We start from the raw sequence: 17,251 nt of genomic DNA on the forward strand, positions 1-17,251 counted from the left end.
TAAATTTTTATTAATCTCTCTCTCACATTCCTTTCCCCTCACCTACTAATCTTAGGAGTTAAACTCTCTCTCTACAGTAATTTTAAGAGTATTTATACCCCACAATCTGTCTAAAGTCCTCTACAGTATTTTTAAGAGTCTTTATACCCCACAATCTGTTTAAAGTCCTTAATCTGACCATATCTATCCACCCTTTAACTTTAGCTTAATAATATATTACGATATGAATAAAGAATAATATAAATAAGCTTGTAAGGAAGTAAAAAGACTCCCACCCTAAACTCTCACTGTATAAATGCCTTAACCTAAGCTTCCAACTGTGACTTTATGCATGTAAAATAGATGCCTCGAGAACCATTCCTAATCTCAAATTGCGCCTCTCAATGTGAACATTTTAAGCACTTACCAACACAGGCAAGGCAATCTTGAAAAGCGTTTTCACAAGAGCAGGTATATTGATTATAAAACAAACAAAGCAGAGGACAGCCATTAACCCTGCTCATGTACCTTGATCATTTACTTTTTGTTGCATTTTAACAAAGTGAATTTTCTTAAAAAGAACGAGGAATTTTGAACATAATAGAAAAGGAACCCCACGGATTTTAGTTTCTTATACTCCAGGTTGTTGATTGAAATAAGGGATTATATACAATGAGACCATTGACTTTTCATACAAGGTCACAATTATTTAATGGAAATTTGATAGCTTGAGAATTTTTTTTTTGAAGTTTGAGCTTGGTTAATGGAATAAATGCAAAGATTAATGATCAAATTTCACATTCAATGATCAAGATTAATTGTAACAACTTTGTACCATAGGTAAATGGTCTCTTTGTATATACTTTTCCTACTTTTCCTTAAAGTAACTTCCCCAAAGACAAAAAGTAAAATAAATTTGGTTCGCAGTACAAACACCAAGGGAACAAAAGGTTGCCTTGTAAGCAACAATAGAATATGAAATGCAATAAAGAAGGGAGCTCGAGTTAAGCAAACCCATTAGCCTATGGAGCATCCATGATCCAAGCACTGTTGGATAATGCATATTGGATGGTGGGGATTGGAGATTGGACCAGAGAAAGATCAATATTACACATCATGAACACCCGGTCCGATTTCCCACATCAATAGTTGGTTGGACGGTAGATGCTACCTATGGAGTATGCAACATGATACAACATCATACGCCCTTGAGAGCACAACATGATTTTAAGTGTTAATTGTAAAATAGAAATATACTTACTCCATGGAGCATACAACCATATGCTCTAGGCACCAAATGCAGGAGACCTACTAGGTTTGCACCAAATGCAGGAGATTTGTGACATGTGTGCAGCATGATTGGACCTATCCATTCCATGCTACAGTATGTCACCTAGAGAGCTTACTACGCTTTCCAATGTAACTATTCTTTTTAGAAAAGAATAATTTAGGAGCTTCACAAATATATAATTCCCATAATATTTTCAGTAAAAACTAACCAAATCTTTAGGTTGTAGCTTTTTACATACATACATATGCAGTTAGTTCGCGGTGTGACATTACTCTCAATCCCAAGCTGTCTTAGAATTTTTTAAATTTTTTTGCAACGAACTAGCTCTTCTCATCCAAGACCCATCTCGAACAATCAGTGCACAAACTAAAACTCAAGTTCTTTTCTAGGATGCAACTATAAACAGAATCACCCAGCTTGGTTACTAACAAATCTGTAATTAAGCTGATGGTCTCATACAACCTAAAGTTTGAATATCTCATTTTTCTAAATTGAGATAATAAGCCTCAATGAGACTACCCAAAAACAAAATTTATATCACATTTATATGATTCAGAAGAAATAAATCCAGTATAGAAAACAAGATACATAGAAGATGGGAGGTCTCACAAGGCATTTATTATCCTCTTCATCTCAGCAGACCTTCTAGGATCTGGCTCCTGCATTGCTCTCTCAGTAAGCACATGCTTGATACGACACATTGACTTCCTCACCTGAAATTTGACAAAAAGAAGGATTAGGAATTGTAACCTTTTTTTTCTGTGTTGGGGTTGGGAGTGAAGGGGGGGGGGGAGGATAGATTGAAGAGTGAACATCAGTTACTGAACATCTCATAAGTAGAATACGAGCACCCAGAAATTGAAAACTTTGAAAAAAAATTTCAACCCAAAAAATACCAAGTAGATTAACTTTCAATTTTGCAAGAAACCAAAAACTTCGTAAAAAATATTTCGATCTTGAGAAAGATCTGGGTGGTGGGGGGTTGGGATTGCCCCCCAGAAAGCCCTTTCGAAATTTTCTAGGGGGGAAAATGACATTTTTTGCTTTTGCCCTTAGGGCCTTTCTCCGCCAATGTTATCAAATTCACTTCGCTTCGGCGGAAGAGGCCGAAGCCTTCGGATTTTAAGCATAAACCGAAGCGAAGAGAAATGTGGCGCTGTCGGTTCGGTTAGATTTGGGCTACTTTGGCCTAATTCAGTCAGCTTCGGCCAAAGCTTCAAGCTGCTTCAGTCAGAAAAGAAATACCTAGATAAAAGTTATTTTTGAAAAATAATTATTTTTTTAAATTTTATTTTTTAATTTTTTCCATTATTTTTATATATTTTATATATAAATATTTAATTTATTTATAATAAATTAAAAAAAAAAGTCCGAAGTCTTCCCCCCGAATCGGCCGAAACACTGAATTGCTTCATTTTTCTTACCAAACCGAAAAAGACTCTGAAGCGAATATAACAACATTGTTCTCCGCCCTCGGCCAAGGATATCACAGTGCTACCTAGGGCACCCACCAAGGCCTCTATTATTTTTCGAGAACTGATAAAGACTACGAAATTACACATAATATGAGTGTTACTCACATGATTCCTATTTTGATTACTCATGGAGATAATGTTAGAAAAAGATAAGAATATTGCAAAAATAGGGATTAGGGACTCCTTAGGCAAGGGTTGACTGAGTGTGCAGGGAAGCATGAAGCCTTCCGGAATTTGAGAAAGCAAGCACACAGACATGTTTCATCTGAAATCATGGTAACATAGGCATGAAAGGGGAGAGAAAATCTCATAAACATAGACTAGTTTAGGTATTCCCTAGTATAACCTCCCTAATGACCCAGAGCCTAGTCAACCCAAGTTCCCCCGCAATCTCCAATTCCCCCCGCAATCTCCAATTCCCCTAAAGGAGAAATTACAAATGAGAAATAGTAAGTTCCATTAATTCTTTGAGTGAAAGATAAATTTTCTTTGTGAACGGCTCATAGGTAAACAGCTCATAGCAAAATTAAAAATCCTAAACTAAGAAAGGTGGAAAACATAACAAGAGATCCTACATATTACATACCTTGGGAACACGCTCTGGATTAGGAAATCGGTGATTTTGGGAATGAAGCATTTGCCTTTGGGTCATTAGCATATTTTTCTCTTTCAAAAGAACATACCATAACTTTTGAAGATCATCCCATGACTTAAGACGCAGCTCGGAAGCCTTCCAACCTCGACCTATACAGAGAATAATAGTACAGATGAAAACGAGAAATGCAGATATTGTTTAGTACCAATAAAATCTCATAATCCAATGAAAAATACACCAAAAATCTGAACCATAGTTTTACACTGATTGACAAGGGCTCCTCAGGAATTCAACATTTCCTGAAAATATATTTGATGATTCAATGGAGTCTTGAAAAGATAAAATCACTTGGGACAATAAGAAATCCGAGTCATACCTGGTACTTCTCATCAACAAAAATTAGAAAGCTTTCATGCGGAATTACCTGAAAGATGCAGCTTTTCAGTTTATTTCTAATGGTCAATTTTCTAATAAATTCATCCCTTGTACATATGATGCATCTTTGACACCGCTACTTTGCTTCAGTCAAAATTTTAGCTACACAAACTGAGACCCAGCTCAAAATACTTTTTGAGTGTTTTCTGCAACAGTGGTTTTCTACTTAGCTAAGGAGGTGGAAGAGTATGCTTTTGAATAACCCAACATACTATGCAGTATTTTAGCCGACCTCAAATAAATGGGATAAGACATGGCAATGATGAATATTTGCAGTATTTACAAAAACTTTCAATGTGAACTGCTCCCACTAGGGTTACTTGTAAACACAATGTAACCAAGTGATTTACCAAAAAAACATAATCCAGTGGGGTATCTAAAAGAGAGGAATAGTCTCTTCTTGGTAAATAGCAGTAGGGTCCTAGCCAATGGTGTCCAACCATATTTCAGCCAAACTGAAGTGTGCTTGTGGGAGAACTACAAAGCTAATAATTAGTGTCATCTACAGAAAAATGGTTTCCAATGATTTCTGGACTTTCTCAAGTTTTTGCAAACAACTTTTACCTCAAATTTTCATATTTCACCCATCATAAACATTGATCATTTTTTCTTCGAAAATAACAAAGCCACAGATACTCCTTTGGAACAACCAAAAGCCATCTAAATAGAAGTGAGTTTCATGCCTAAAGCAAGTTGAACTTACTAATACAACAAAGAAAAATTTGGATTTACATTGGAATGACAAGTGATATGGAACCTAAAGGCAACATTTCTTTAGATAGTTAATAGCATACATGCAAAAGAAAAGCAAAAAGAAAATTTTCTATCCCTTCACAGAATTCCCTCATTAGTTTGAGGTTTTTACTAAACATAATCTTTACAGCTTCCATCATTGAATTGAAATGAGACCAACAGGAGGCTATTATATTATGTATAAAAACATAAAGGACGAAAACCTGAATAGGTAACTAAACATAGATCACAAAGACCAAAACTTTGAAGGGGCCAATTATCTCCTTTGTGACTCATGCCAAACTCCTCTCTTTACAGTGGATTATGAGATGATATAAGGATGCAAAGAAGAATATGAACACATATCTCCTGTGATACCGTAACAAATGAACCCCTTTCGTACACAGAAAGATAGTGAGTCAAGTTTTTTTTTTTAAAATTGTTAACTGTGTTGTATTAAAGGGGGGAAGAGGTATACATCGTGTCTACGAGAACACCCACAAGCTCGTCAAAAAATGGGATAGACCAAAAGGCCCTATACAAAAAATGAGTGGGTCTTATAAAAATGCCCAAACCAGAAGATGTACATGAAGAGCACGAGTTCCAAAAATAGGTCCTGACTACTATAATCCAAAAGAGGGACCTCAAGGATTATCCGAATCCTCAGTGGACTGCAGGTCCAGAACTTGAGCGACCGCTCCTTCCTTCGCAAGACGGTCCGCCAGATCGTTTGATTCCCTCTAGATATGCCTCCATAAGACGACTGTACCCCTGCAAATGTGACAAATCTCGTCATAAATCAGAGCAAGGTACCAAGGCGTAACAGATTTCCCCGAAGCCCATGAGTAGATGACATTATGGGCATCTCCTTCCACTTTTAAAGGTAGGCCCCAAACAGGGTTAAAGAGTTTGAGGCCCATTAGGAGAGCTAATTACTTAGCCGACTGGGAGTCAAAATGGCCAAGAGACTCGAGAAGGTGGGCAGGACGTTGCCTCCGTGATCACGGAAAGCAACTCCAGCACCGGCTAGGCCAATGTTTCCGAACGAACACCCATCAAACTTCAGTTTAACAAGCCCAAACGGGGGTGGAGACCAGTTATTTGCATGGCTAATCCTCGGTGTATGGAGGTTGAGGAGGTTTTCCCAATCTTGTAGGAAGGACGCTGCTGAGATGCCTTTAAAGGCTTTGTGATTTGAAGCCCAGAAAATGACCTAGGCTGTGCTCTTGTTGAATAGTGCTGCGGGTTCACATTTGACACCTTGAAAAATCCTTGCATTTCTCTCTAGCCATATGACCCAAATAGTAGCAGTCATGGAGGCTTTCCATAAAAGCCTGCCTGCTTTAGGACAGTGAGAGTCTAAAGACATAGAGAGGAGTGCCTTAAAAGGCTCTGGTATAACCCAAGCGAGTCCAAAAAGGCAAAGGATGCGACTCCAAAGGTTGAGTGCCAGGCTGCAGTGAATGAAGAGGTGTGAGTTGCTCTCTTCTTCACATAGACACATCACGCATCTATTCAGAATGGGAATGCCTCTGCGTTTCAGTTGGTCAACAGTTAGTGCCTTCTCGGAGCATGCTAACCAATTGAAAACATGGACTTTAGGTGGGGATATGGTGTACCACACCTTGTTTACCACCGAAATGGGGTTGTAAGGGTAGGTGGGTGGTTGCAGCAGTTTTTTGTAGAAGGAAGCCACATAAAAGACACCAGAGGGTGAGGAGTCCACACTATCCTATCTGTGCCATTGAGAGGCAGAAAATAAGAGCATAGCAAGGAAGACAAGGCAAGAAATTCGCTCTCCTCGCTAGCCGATAAAGCGCTCCTAAAGGAGGGTTCCAGACCCTTCTGCTGCCCGAGAGGGGCATCTCTGCCTTGATGGAGGTTGTAGGACTTGTAGCCAAAGAGAAAAGGGGAGGAAAAGAGTCCCTTAGGGGAGTGTGGCCCCACCCATAAGTCTGACCAGAATCTGATACTGTCTCCTCTCCGAGGGTGAAAGCGAATATTTTGCTTGAAGAAAGAGAAGGAAGACATCATCGATTTCCAAGCCCCGGAAGTCCTAGAAGGAGCATTCCCTTCGGGGGTCCACTGGGTAGGGTGGATTCTATATTTACTGCGGATAACTTGGGTCCACAGCAGGTTATTGTGGTTTGCCAGTCTCCACCACCATTTTCCGAGGAGAGCAAAGTTCTGTTTCCTCAGGAAACAAATCCCAAGCCCCCCCAGATGCTTAGGTTGACATACTTTGTCCCAAGATATGAGATGGAACTTTTTGGACTCGGCATCCCCCAACCAGAGGAAGTTCCTCATGAGCTGCTCAAGGCGGTTTGAAATAGCCACCGGCGTGTGGAAAAGGGACATAAGATAGGCAGGGGTGTTAGCCAGGGTCGCCTTAATAAGGGTAGACCTGCCAGCAAAAGAGAGGTAACGACCATTCCATCCTGCTAGCCGGTGGTCCACGTTATCAACAACATGTGACCACTGCCTTTTTCTTATGATTGCGCAAACCTAGAGGCATGCCTAGGTAACTGGTTGAGAGGTCTTCCACCTTGCAATCCCAATCAGGAATAAGAGCTCTAGTTTCAGCAGGGGTTAGAGCCACCCCAATCATGGTGGATTTCTCCATGTTAACTCTGAAACCAATGGCATATTCAAAACATCTGAAGAAGAGACGAAGGGTTGCAATCTCCTCGGTGACAGCATTGATGAAGACGAGTGTATCGTCTGCATACTGAAGGTGGGTTATGGTCAGACCTCTAGGACAACTATTAAAGCCTGAAAGAAGTTCAGCTTGGTAGAGACAAGAGATAGATTGGCTGAAGACTTCAGATGAGATTGCAAAGAGAAATGGGGACAGGGGGTCTTGTCAAAGGCCCCTTGAGGATGGGAAAAGCCTTTCGGTGAGCCATTAATGAGCATCGAGAATGAAGGATTAGAGTAGCAAGCCCTCATCCATTTGTGCCATCTCACCCCAAAGCCTATGGAAAATGCCTTGAAAAATTTGCTATGGTAACAATACTTAAACTCCAACCCTTTCACCTTCATTTTTTGACATATCAGTTTGGATGAGGGAGGACAAGCATTCAAACACTTAAAATTTGTTCCAAGAAGCCCTTAGAAGCTGACCTAGCCCTTTTTTTTTCTTAGTAATTGCAAAAGAACGATAAGAAGGAGATTAGAAGCACAGCTTCTATATGAAACTAACCTGGGAAAGTAAAGGCACCAGAAAGGCACAACCTTAATAAAGTGCAAGGACATTACTACCTGCTCAGCAATTAGTTGGACAGGAACTATAATAACGTGGAAACATAAGAAACCTGATCAGGTCAAGATCAAAGGCACGCGTTGTATGGAAAATTACTTGGTAAACCAGCTATAATTTTAGGCATTGATAGGGCTAGCATAATAAGCTAGCAATATTTTTTTTTTGAGAAATGTTAACAATATTCTCAGTGGAAACACAAGCATAAGAGGTTATGTTGACATGTATGAAGAAGAGTGCCAACTTTGATACTTGGTAACTAGCTATAATTTAAAACATTGACAGGGCTAGCACATAATAGACTAGAATATTCTCAGTGACACACATACATGAGAGGTTATGCATTGAGGGGAGGGACTTTCCAGCCTCTAAAATATGTCACGGATAGCCCTCCAAAGGACTCTATCTGATTAATTTGGTCATAAAAAGGAAACTTCAGTTGCTCTAAATTGATAATCTCTGATATTGGAGTAAAGGCAGGAATTAGACAAATATCCATTTTTATGCAGAGGAAGTAAATCAACAGATCATATATCCTCATGCATTGTAGGTTCGTCAAAAATAGTATGGAAGAGTAACCTAAGACTCATTCAATTCTTTGGGGTGATAGCTGATTTACTGTTAATTGGATGCAGACTCGGAGCGGGTGGTTAGAACTTAGAGACAATAATTCCTGATTACTACAGAAGACATCAGATTATTAAAAAGGAATAAATTCTCTTCCATGACTCTTTTCTTTCATTTTGATAAAAAAGTGCCTTGCACATCTTAGTAAGCCACATGCATTAAAAAGGCTGCGGCAAACAAGGTGGGGTAGTGATTGGAAATATCTCAAGATTGAAATTGAACCTGAGCCAAATGGGGTTTGACAGTGCGGTTGGGCATGAGTACTGAAAAATTATAAGGCGCTATGACGGTACAGCCATAGAAGATTTCATTTCGAAAGAAGTCCAAGCTCTGTTAGTGGATGGTTAGGAATTCCTTTCAAGCACAATTATCAAAGGGAACTCACTTAATGTCGTCGAATGACTCGAGAATGAATCACCTTTGTTCAGGGAGATGTTGACTATTTTTTCCTGAGATGTTTCATTTGTTAGCTGTAAGTGTAGTCAATGTAAAATGCATTTTGAAGAACACCAGCAGTTCCATGGCAAACAGCTTGGAGAATATCGGGGTCATTAGGGCGGGTTTGGGCTTGCTTGCCATTTCCCACCTTGATTATCAAGATGCAGCCTTGACCTTTCTTTGTGTTTAGAAGGAAACTATTAGTAATCAAATTAATAAATCAAATTTTTAAATAGTAGAATGCTTGTTAAATGACTTTCAACAAATTCCTGTTCACCCTGTGAAACAAAGCAGAACAGCTGAGAAAAAAGAGACATGCAATGAAAACTGATAAACTGTTCTGTTCATGTATGTGTGTGCATTTACAACTTACATAATCATGTTTGGCCATACAAATAGTGCATAAAACTAGCAGTGTCTTGGCACCATTGTTGCGAAATTGCCAACTAGGCAAACACTCATTGGCCTGTAACCTTGTTACATCAGAATACATGCATCTGGACTTGTTTTGTCCATGTTATTATCTCACTCCAATACATGGACACTTAAACTGGCACCTAGTCTATGCTCCAATGAAAGCATAGAACTAAAAAAGTGCAGTAACATCAAATAACCAAATAGACCTAAATATATTCTTACAAAAACTTACATTAAAATATTCATCTAGATATTACAAAGATTTATTTAAGAAAATAATTGCATACCATAAACCACAGGCTTGTCTTCATCTGGACTTCTATCAACCTCAAAGAATTCTTCTAACGGGTTGTGGGTTACTCTTGCAGAAGCTGCAGCAGCAGGAGCTTCAGACTTGACAGCAGTAAAAAGAGACCTCCCAAAAAACCTTGACAAGAGCATCGTGATTTCACTAAACTAAAGCTTCAAATAGCCATATAAGAGTTAGAATAAGCACATGAACTTCTCTAAAGTGGAAGAACAGATGAGAAAGCAAATTATAGGATATCAGGAACTCCTAATGACTCAGGAACACTAATGAGAGCCCTTTCCAATCACATACATTTGATATATAGTAACAACTGGGAGTCTTACTATGACATTCTCCACCATAAAAACATTCGTTATTGATAGAACAATTTAATGAAAAGAAAAACCATGGCCTCAATGTAGATAATAACAATGCATATTCCAATGAATTTCTAATATAAATTCAAACTTTTAGATGAAACAGGCAAGCTACGGATTCGCATCAGCAGACAAACAATTTCAAAAAATGAACACCCATTCGGAAATTTTTTTTCAGAAAAATCACCTATGCAATAACCTATTCGAGAACTCTCATGTTAAAAATGAGGAATCAGTAGAAAATATATCATCATCACCATCACCATCATCTGAGCCTTATCCCGACTATTTGGGGTCCGCTACATGATTCTTGTTCTACCATTCCACTTTATCGAGGGTTGTACACTTAGTTAGACCATAAGTCGCCATATATCTTCTCACTACTAACATCCACGTCCTTTTAAGCCATCCCCTTGCCGTTTTAGAACTTCCACTTTAACTAAATCACCCCTCCTAATCGGTGTTGTTCTATGTCTATCATTTCTTGTCTTGCCACTCATCCATCTCAATATCCTCATCTCAACCACACTCATTCTATGGATAATGTTGTTTCCTGACCGCCTGACATTCCGTCCAATAGAGCATGGCTGGTCCAATGTTCAAAAATGTGGATTTGGGCGCCTAGGCATTTTGGGTGCCTAGACGCCTAGGCGCCCACCTAGAGACAGGGTGCCCTCACCAAAATTGAAGCTCCCTTCCTCCCCTGGCCCCAAACAAAGAAAACAAGGGAGTTCTTAGGGCATGGTTTTAAGTCTTTAGGAGATTTTAGGGCAATTTTAGAGCCCCAAACTCCTCGTGAAATAGATGAAAATGTAATAGTACAATCACATAACATATTTATGGATACAAGTCTCAAAGATATTGTAACTTGTAAGACATTAAAATGCTTGTAATCTCACATATCCTTGTAGGAAACTAGATGTCTAGACTAGAAACGATACACAAAGTCAACAAGGCAAACTCAAAAAATATATGCATCAAGTCATCAACCAAACATGTAAATATATCATAAAAGAAAAAAAAAGGTCAAAGAAAACATATGATTCGCAACACAATATGTTGTAGCAAAATAAAATGAAAACACTCTTTCAAGTATGATAATACTTTAAAAATATCAAAATCAAAACGATGTTAGTGCAAACTTTGCCTATTGGGTCGCCAAAAGTCCTCAAAATCAACTACTAGAAGCTCTAAATCCACCCACGAACTATTGCCTTTGTTTTGGGAAGAAATCGCAAAAAATCAAAACTTTATCAATCTTTCGATAAGTCACAAAAGAGTAGTTTTTTGGAGAGTTTTTCTCACCCTCAAAGCCACGGTTTTTGTTTTGGGGGTTTAGAATACCCCCCAAAACCCTTTTCCCCCCTTTCTCGGGGGGGAAATGACATTTCTTTGACCCTCACCGAGGGTTTTTTTTGCCCTTCGGCAAACCGTCAGTGGGCAGCGCCTAGGCGGGCACCCGGAGACATGCCGCATAATTCCACCACCCAGACAGCGAAGCGCCTATGGGTTTTTTGAAATTTTCGGCCTAGGCGATCAGGCGGCCGAATTTTCAAACACTGGGCTGGTCTTACAACCATCCTATAGAATTTCCCCTGTCTTCTATCTCAATCGCTCTTCTCTTATTAACAAAATCTCTCCTTTAACCCCATCTTCTCTTCTCCTCTTCTTCCTCCCTCTCCATTGACCCATAATTCCCTCTCTCTTCTTCATCTCTAAACACCCTCTCATCTTCCCCCACCTTTCGCCTACTTGTCTTTCTCTCCTCCCCCTTTAAACACCCTCTCTTTCCCCCACCTTACGTCACACTTCTCCCTCTCCTATTCATCTCAAAAACTTCCAGTCTACTTCTCCCACCTTCCACCCCTCTTTCGAGGACCAATTTACCACCCTTTGGCAGACTAATCTTCGCCAGAAAGCTACCCACGAGCGCGATGACAAGATTGCTCACAGCCTGCTCTTCATTAGCCTTTGCCAATCCTTGTTAGAGTAAGTACAGTAGACAGGCCTTTTGGCAGACAAATCTCTGCCAGGAAGGGACCCCGTGCTTGAAGAAAAGCTCTCTCACATCCTGCTCTTCTTCAGCCCTTGCCTATCGTCATTTTGAGGATTTTATAGAGCTTGAATAGGATTGTCGTTGGAGGTTACCAATCAAACTCCTAGTGTGGGAGCTGCTCCAGACTTGCTTCTCACCCATAGGCACTCATTTCTCGAAACAATGACTTCTCCAGGCACCTAGACTTTGGTTTTGACAATCGATCGTTATTTTGGTTTTTTGGGGGCTTTAGCCTACTTCTTCTTGTTTCATTTTCTCTCCTTTCTTGTTATTTTCTCTCTCCTCAATACTTCTGCTATCTCGCTCCTTTTTGGTAAAATTGTATACTGAGCACCGAGCTTGTGGGATGCCATCTTTAGAACTAGAACTATGTAAATTCTTTCATTATTATAAAGCTACCCTTATTCAAAAAAAATATATCTGGTTAACTATTCCACTTCAATTCTTCAATTCTCCAATTTTCAAGGATGTTAGGCCTACCATAGCTGCATTTCTCTTAAGAAGTATTCTCTTTTTCATCAATTTCAATTCTACTAGAGCATTACCATTATAAATCACATTTTCAAGGCAACACAAACTCGATGAATAATCAAACTGTAATCCATACATACAAATTACGAATTATAATAATGCGAACGGTGTAATTCAAAAGATTTAAGCATTCAAAAGAAAAATTACAAATAGTGTAATTCAGAAAATTTAAGCATTCAAAAGAAAACCCAATTTCACCAACACAAATCCTCACTAATTGAGTGACCATAAATTTCATAAAATTGACATAATTGATAAATTTATCAAATGCAGCTAAAAGAGACCAATATAATATAAAAAGAGTGAATAAAAAATGAAGAGATTCACACCCAAAATAAGACCTCCCTTTGAAGTAGCTATGGGCCTCCATTGAATACAAAAAATGGAGTTTTCCAAATATTGCAGGGCCATCTCCACTGATCATTATCCATTGACCAATCCAATAAATAAACAAAATACAAAGTGGGTTTTCAATGGATTACTGAAAAAAAGAAAATAACTCTTATTATTTCCCTTTTGGAATTGTTATTGCAGTGGAACTCGTTATTGCAGTGGAATTAGGAGGTTAAAAAAAACTGCTTCCATGGGGCGGTAAAAAACAAACCAACATCTAAAAGGAAAAACCAGGAAAAATAAAACACAAAAACCCATACCCATGTTTTTTTACAGATTAAAATAGAGATTTTGTACACAAAAAAAAAAATACAAAAGAAGCATCCAAATTAAAAGAAAATTTCCAAAAAATACAGGAACAAGCTAGAACATACGAAAAAAAAAAAAACTCACCTGTCACTGTAAATTTTGACTGCTACCGCCCAAACTCACATCTATATAGCAAATGGAACTTCTACAAAAAAAAGTAAAAGAAAACTAGTAAAAAAAAACAATAAAAAAAAAACCCAGAAATATAGAACAAAGAAAACCTACACCTTTTATTATTATTTTTACAGATAATGGAATGTTGTTGTGCATTTAACATGAGGAATCCTTATGCTATGGTTATAATGACGGTTCTATTTACCCCAAGTAAGCAAACCCACTTATCAAAGCTAGAAGAAATTTTGTTTTTTCCATTAGATGCTGACAAATAGAGCACACTGTTAGAAGAAATTTGTTTTTGTCATGGGATGCAGAGCAAATAGAGCACACCATCAATCTAATGGAGTCATCAACAACCTCATATGCAATGATTTATCTCAAAAAAAAAAAAAAAAAAAAAATCACCAAAAAAGATAAAAGTAAAACCAGCAAAATGCAAAAGAAAAAAAAAACTTACATTTTTTAAGAAGATGAGGAATGTTGAAGATAATGAGCCTTCCGAAGTTATTCTCGTTTGAGATAGCCCGATAATGATAAGGGAGAGGGAAGGGCAGCGTTGAGGGAGAAGACAGAGAGAGAGAGTAGGGAGGTTTTGAGAGAGAGGCACTGCTTAGTTCTTTGTTTCAGACCCTCCCGTTCAACGCTTTTCTATTTGGGGGCGGTTTGTATAGAGCCTAGGCTCTAAACAAAATTAGACTTAGAGCGTTACATTCAAATAGTGTCCGGATTAAAATATATTTTCATATTTATAAAGTTTAAAGCTTAAAAAATAGTGTAAATCATATGAAAGCTTGAAAATCTTTAAAATTGACAGTTAAAAAATACGTTACAAAATATATTATTTTCAAAACTTTGAAATTTATTTTTTTCTCATGCCTATATGTCTTGATGTTGAAATTCTCAATTTGATGATATTTGGGCATCAAAACAACCTTAAAATTTTTTAGGTAAGCTCAAATTTGATTGCTTAGAGCCTCAGATCTATCTAAAATTTTCCCTTTCTATTTTGGAAAATGGTTTGATAGGATTGCAGCCCTATCAAAAAACCTCACCTCATGAGTTATTCAAAATTATAGCTACGCATTGAAAAATATTTACATCGATCATCTCGGTGTCAACATTAGGTTGTTAAAAATAAATAAAAAATTAAGCTCTAACAATATTGAACATTATAAAAAATTATCTAGACCATTTATTTCACCCTAAAAATGTGTCTATAGATCTGCAAGATTTGTACTATTATTTTAGTTTCAAATCTTATTGTTGATGTTGGAAATTGATTTTAGATCCATCGTGGATATTTCCATTACATAAAGTATTTTTTGGATTAGATTTTGAGGTGAGGCTTTATTTTGTTTTCATAAAACCTATGCTTTATATAAATTCATCCATTTCTGAATTGAACCGAGTCATTGACCGTACTCAATGTTGAAAAAAAAAAAAAACTTTTTTTTAAATCGCGACAAATCCCAAACCATTAAATTTGACATCTAATGACATCTCTTTGTAACAATGACAAATGGTCTCGTAATATACAATCCCTTAATTTTCCCTCAATGTGTAATATATTGAAATGACTAGGAAATAGGTAAGTGCCAATCATTTTTATCTTTTCACTTTTGGGTAATCAAGTATATTTTTCAAAGAGCCCGGGTTGGTTAGTGCTTGATGATTTGCAACGCTAAGTCCTAAGCTCAATTCCTACCAAGGGTAGGGGCCCTCTCCCCATTGACTCACCCTCCAAAAAAGTAAAAATTAAAAAATAAATAAAATAATATATATATATATATTCAAATAGCCAATTAAAAAATAAATAAAATAATATATATATATATATATATTCAAATAGCCATAAATCCAGTCAATTTGCTTATTTATTTGTGAGAGGGTTAAAGGGAGTGACCATATTTATTTTGTCGATACTTAAACATGCTACTCTCGCAAGTCTCCCAGAACAATTTTGTCCGTCTATTATTAGCCCTCGTGTTTGGAAAATAAGCTATGAGATGGCTGCTATATCCAACATATCTCGCGGCAAAAGGTGCACATGATTAATGCTTCTAAGTTACGATTAACCATTCTGTCGATCCAAGCTCGCCCTTGCCATTGCCAAGGGCCAATAATTGCCAGATAGGGGTGGCAATGGACCTGACCAGACCTCGGACCCGACGGTTAGACCCGATATTGGGTTTGGGTATGAGTCTAAAATTTGGACCGAAATGCTATTCGGGTGCGAGTGCAAGCGGACCCGACCCATACCCCATAGTCATAGGATATATGATGGCAATCATGTGTTTTTAGGTGTGCGCTAAGTGTTTATATTGTCACAATATTGGCAATATTTATAGTATTATTGACACAAAAGAAAAAGAAGTTCATAGTCATATGATATATGATGATAAAAAAAATGGCAAGAAAAAAAAAACTCATAGTCATGGGGTGGCAATGGATCCGACCAAACTTAGGACCCGACAGGTTTGGGTATGGGTCAAAATTTTGGACCCGAAGCCAGATTAACAATAACAAAAAGTAAATACTTTAATAAAGGGAAGTTTGTAAAAAATAAATTATATACTATAAGACCATTTACCATTAGCATAAAGAGGTTACAGTCAATCATAGCCACTAGACGTCAAATTTGATGGCTCATGGGATATCGCTAAGTTCGAAACAAATATTTTTGAACTTCGAGTCTAGTCAATGATATATTTACAATCATCCGAGTTAAATTTGACGGACATGAGTAATGGTGACCTCCTTGTACTAAAAGTACATAGTATCTTTGTACACTTTTTCTATAAAAAATTTACCAAACCATCTTTTGATGGGATTTTTTAGTGGGAATACTGTGGAAATGTGTAAAATGTTAAATCAAACATCTCTTATAGGTGTTTTGGTAAATTTCCCATTTAAAAAAACCACATATACTCATATATGCATCAACAAATAACAAATTTCAGCTAGGGAACCTCAACATAAGTGTTTTCATTTTTTAAAATCTTGGCCCTAATTGGGCCTAGGCTCGCTCGAAGGGGCAGCTTTGGCCCTACCTGAGCCACCTATCCAGGGGCCGGGCGATGGCTAGGGTATGGGGAAGGCCTATAGGGGTATGGTTTAGTTGTGCCCTAGCATGCTGGAGAGATCCTTCTCTATTAAAACTTAATTACTAAAACTGGCTTAATTTATATGAGGCGTTTACGTTAAACAATCAAAATAAGGTGCACCTCTAAAATGTGTTGAAGTATGTATTTTTGGTGCTAGAAACCCCCACGATGACCTAAAAGTCTATTTTTGTTATTAACTACGAGATTGAATGCTAAAATATGAAAATAAATGGTTTAGATAGTGTGTCACAAGATACCATATTTTCATGACTTGAAATCACTTTTTTTATTTATTTATCTATACAATTGAGGTGCATTACAATAGGATTTTAAGATGAAAAGGAATTTATTTGCATAAGGTGTGAATCTTATGTAGAAGTAAGGTGCACATAAAAGTTTCCATCAAAAAAAGATATTTAGACATTGGAACAATTAATCATATGGACCTTGATATGTATGGAATTGAAAAAAAAAGAACGTTTCAAGTTTCAAAATTAGTGCATCTTGTAACATAGTATTTGGACCGTTTATTTTTTTGATCTAAGCCATTTTTGGAATTTAAAATTTTATAGTTATAGATAAAACAATTTTTTTTTTTTTTTTAAGTCATGAATTTTTAACCAAAAATACACCTTACAACAAAAATTGGAGATGCGTCTGACTTTAATTGTTGAGGGTTGCAACCTTATGCAACTACACCAACCCAAAAAATTTTTGAATGCAGAGGGCAAATGGGCCATATTTCAAATATCAGGGGCATTTCCCCATTTCAGGCAGAAATATATGAAGAGAGTGTGAACATTTTCGCCTATAAAATAAAATAAAAT

The 17,251-nt window shown here is 37.4% G+C and overlaps 1 protein-coding gene across 10 annotated transcripts; it reads right to left on the reverse strand.

The window, feature by feature from the left end:
* Positions 1–1,687: 1,687 nt before the first annotated feature.
* LOC18430297 (ribosomal protein L29 family protein) lies at positions 1,688–14,003 on the reverse strand. 10 transcript variants are annotated; one of them, XM_011623619.3, is made up of 5 exons: positions 13,778–14,003; positions 13,288–13,345; positions 9,536–9,704; positions 3,332–3,489; positions 1,688–1,983 (listed from the first exon to the last, which is right to left on the reverse strand). In XM_011623619.3, exons 3-5 carry the CDS (start codon positions 9,687–9,689, stop codon positions 1,876–1,878), a joined length of 420 nt encoding a protein of 139 aa, XP_011621921.1. In that variant the 5' UTR covers positions 9,690–9,704; positions 13,288–13,345; positions 13,778–14,003; the 3' UTR covers positions 1,688–1,875. The 10 variants fall into 10 exon arrangements, with proteins under 10 accessions (XP_011621921.1, XP_011621920.1, XP_011621917.1 ...); XM_011623618.3 differs by having other exon boundaries at positions 9,536–9,710; XM_011623615.3 differs by having other exon boundaries at positions 13,288–13,348.
* Positions 14,004–17,251: the final 3,248 nt, after the last annotated feature.

The sequence above is a fragment of the Amborella trichopoda genome, chromosome 2, assembly GCF_054954075.1.
Source record: "Amborella trichopoda isolate Santa Cruz 75 chromosome 2, AtrichopodaSantaCruz75HAP2 v2.0, whole genome shotgun sequence".
Taxonomy (NCBI): domain Eukaryota; kingdom Viridiplantae; phylum Streptophyta; class Magnoliopsida; order Amborellales; family Amborellaceae; genus Amborella; species Amborella trichopoda.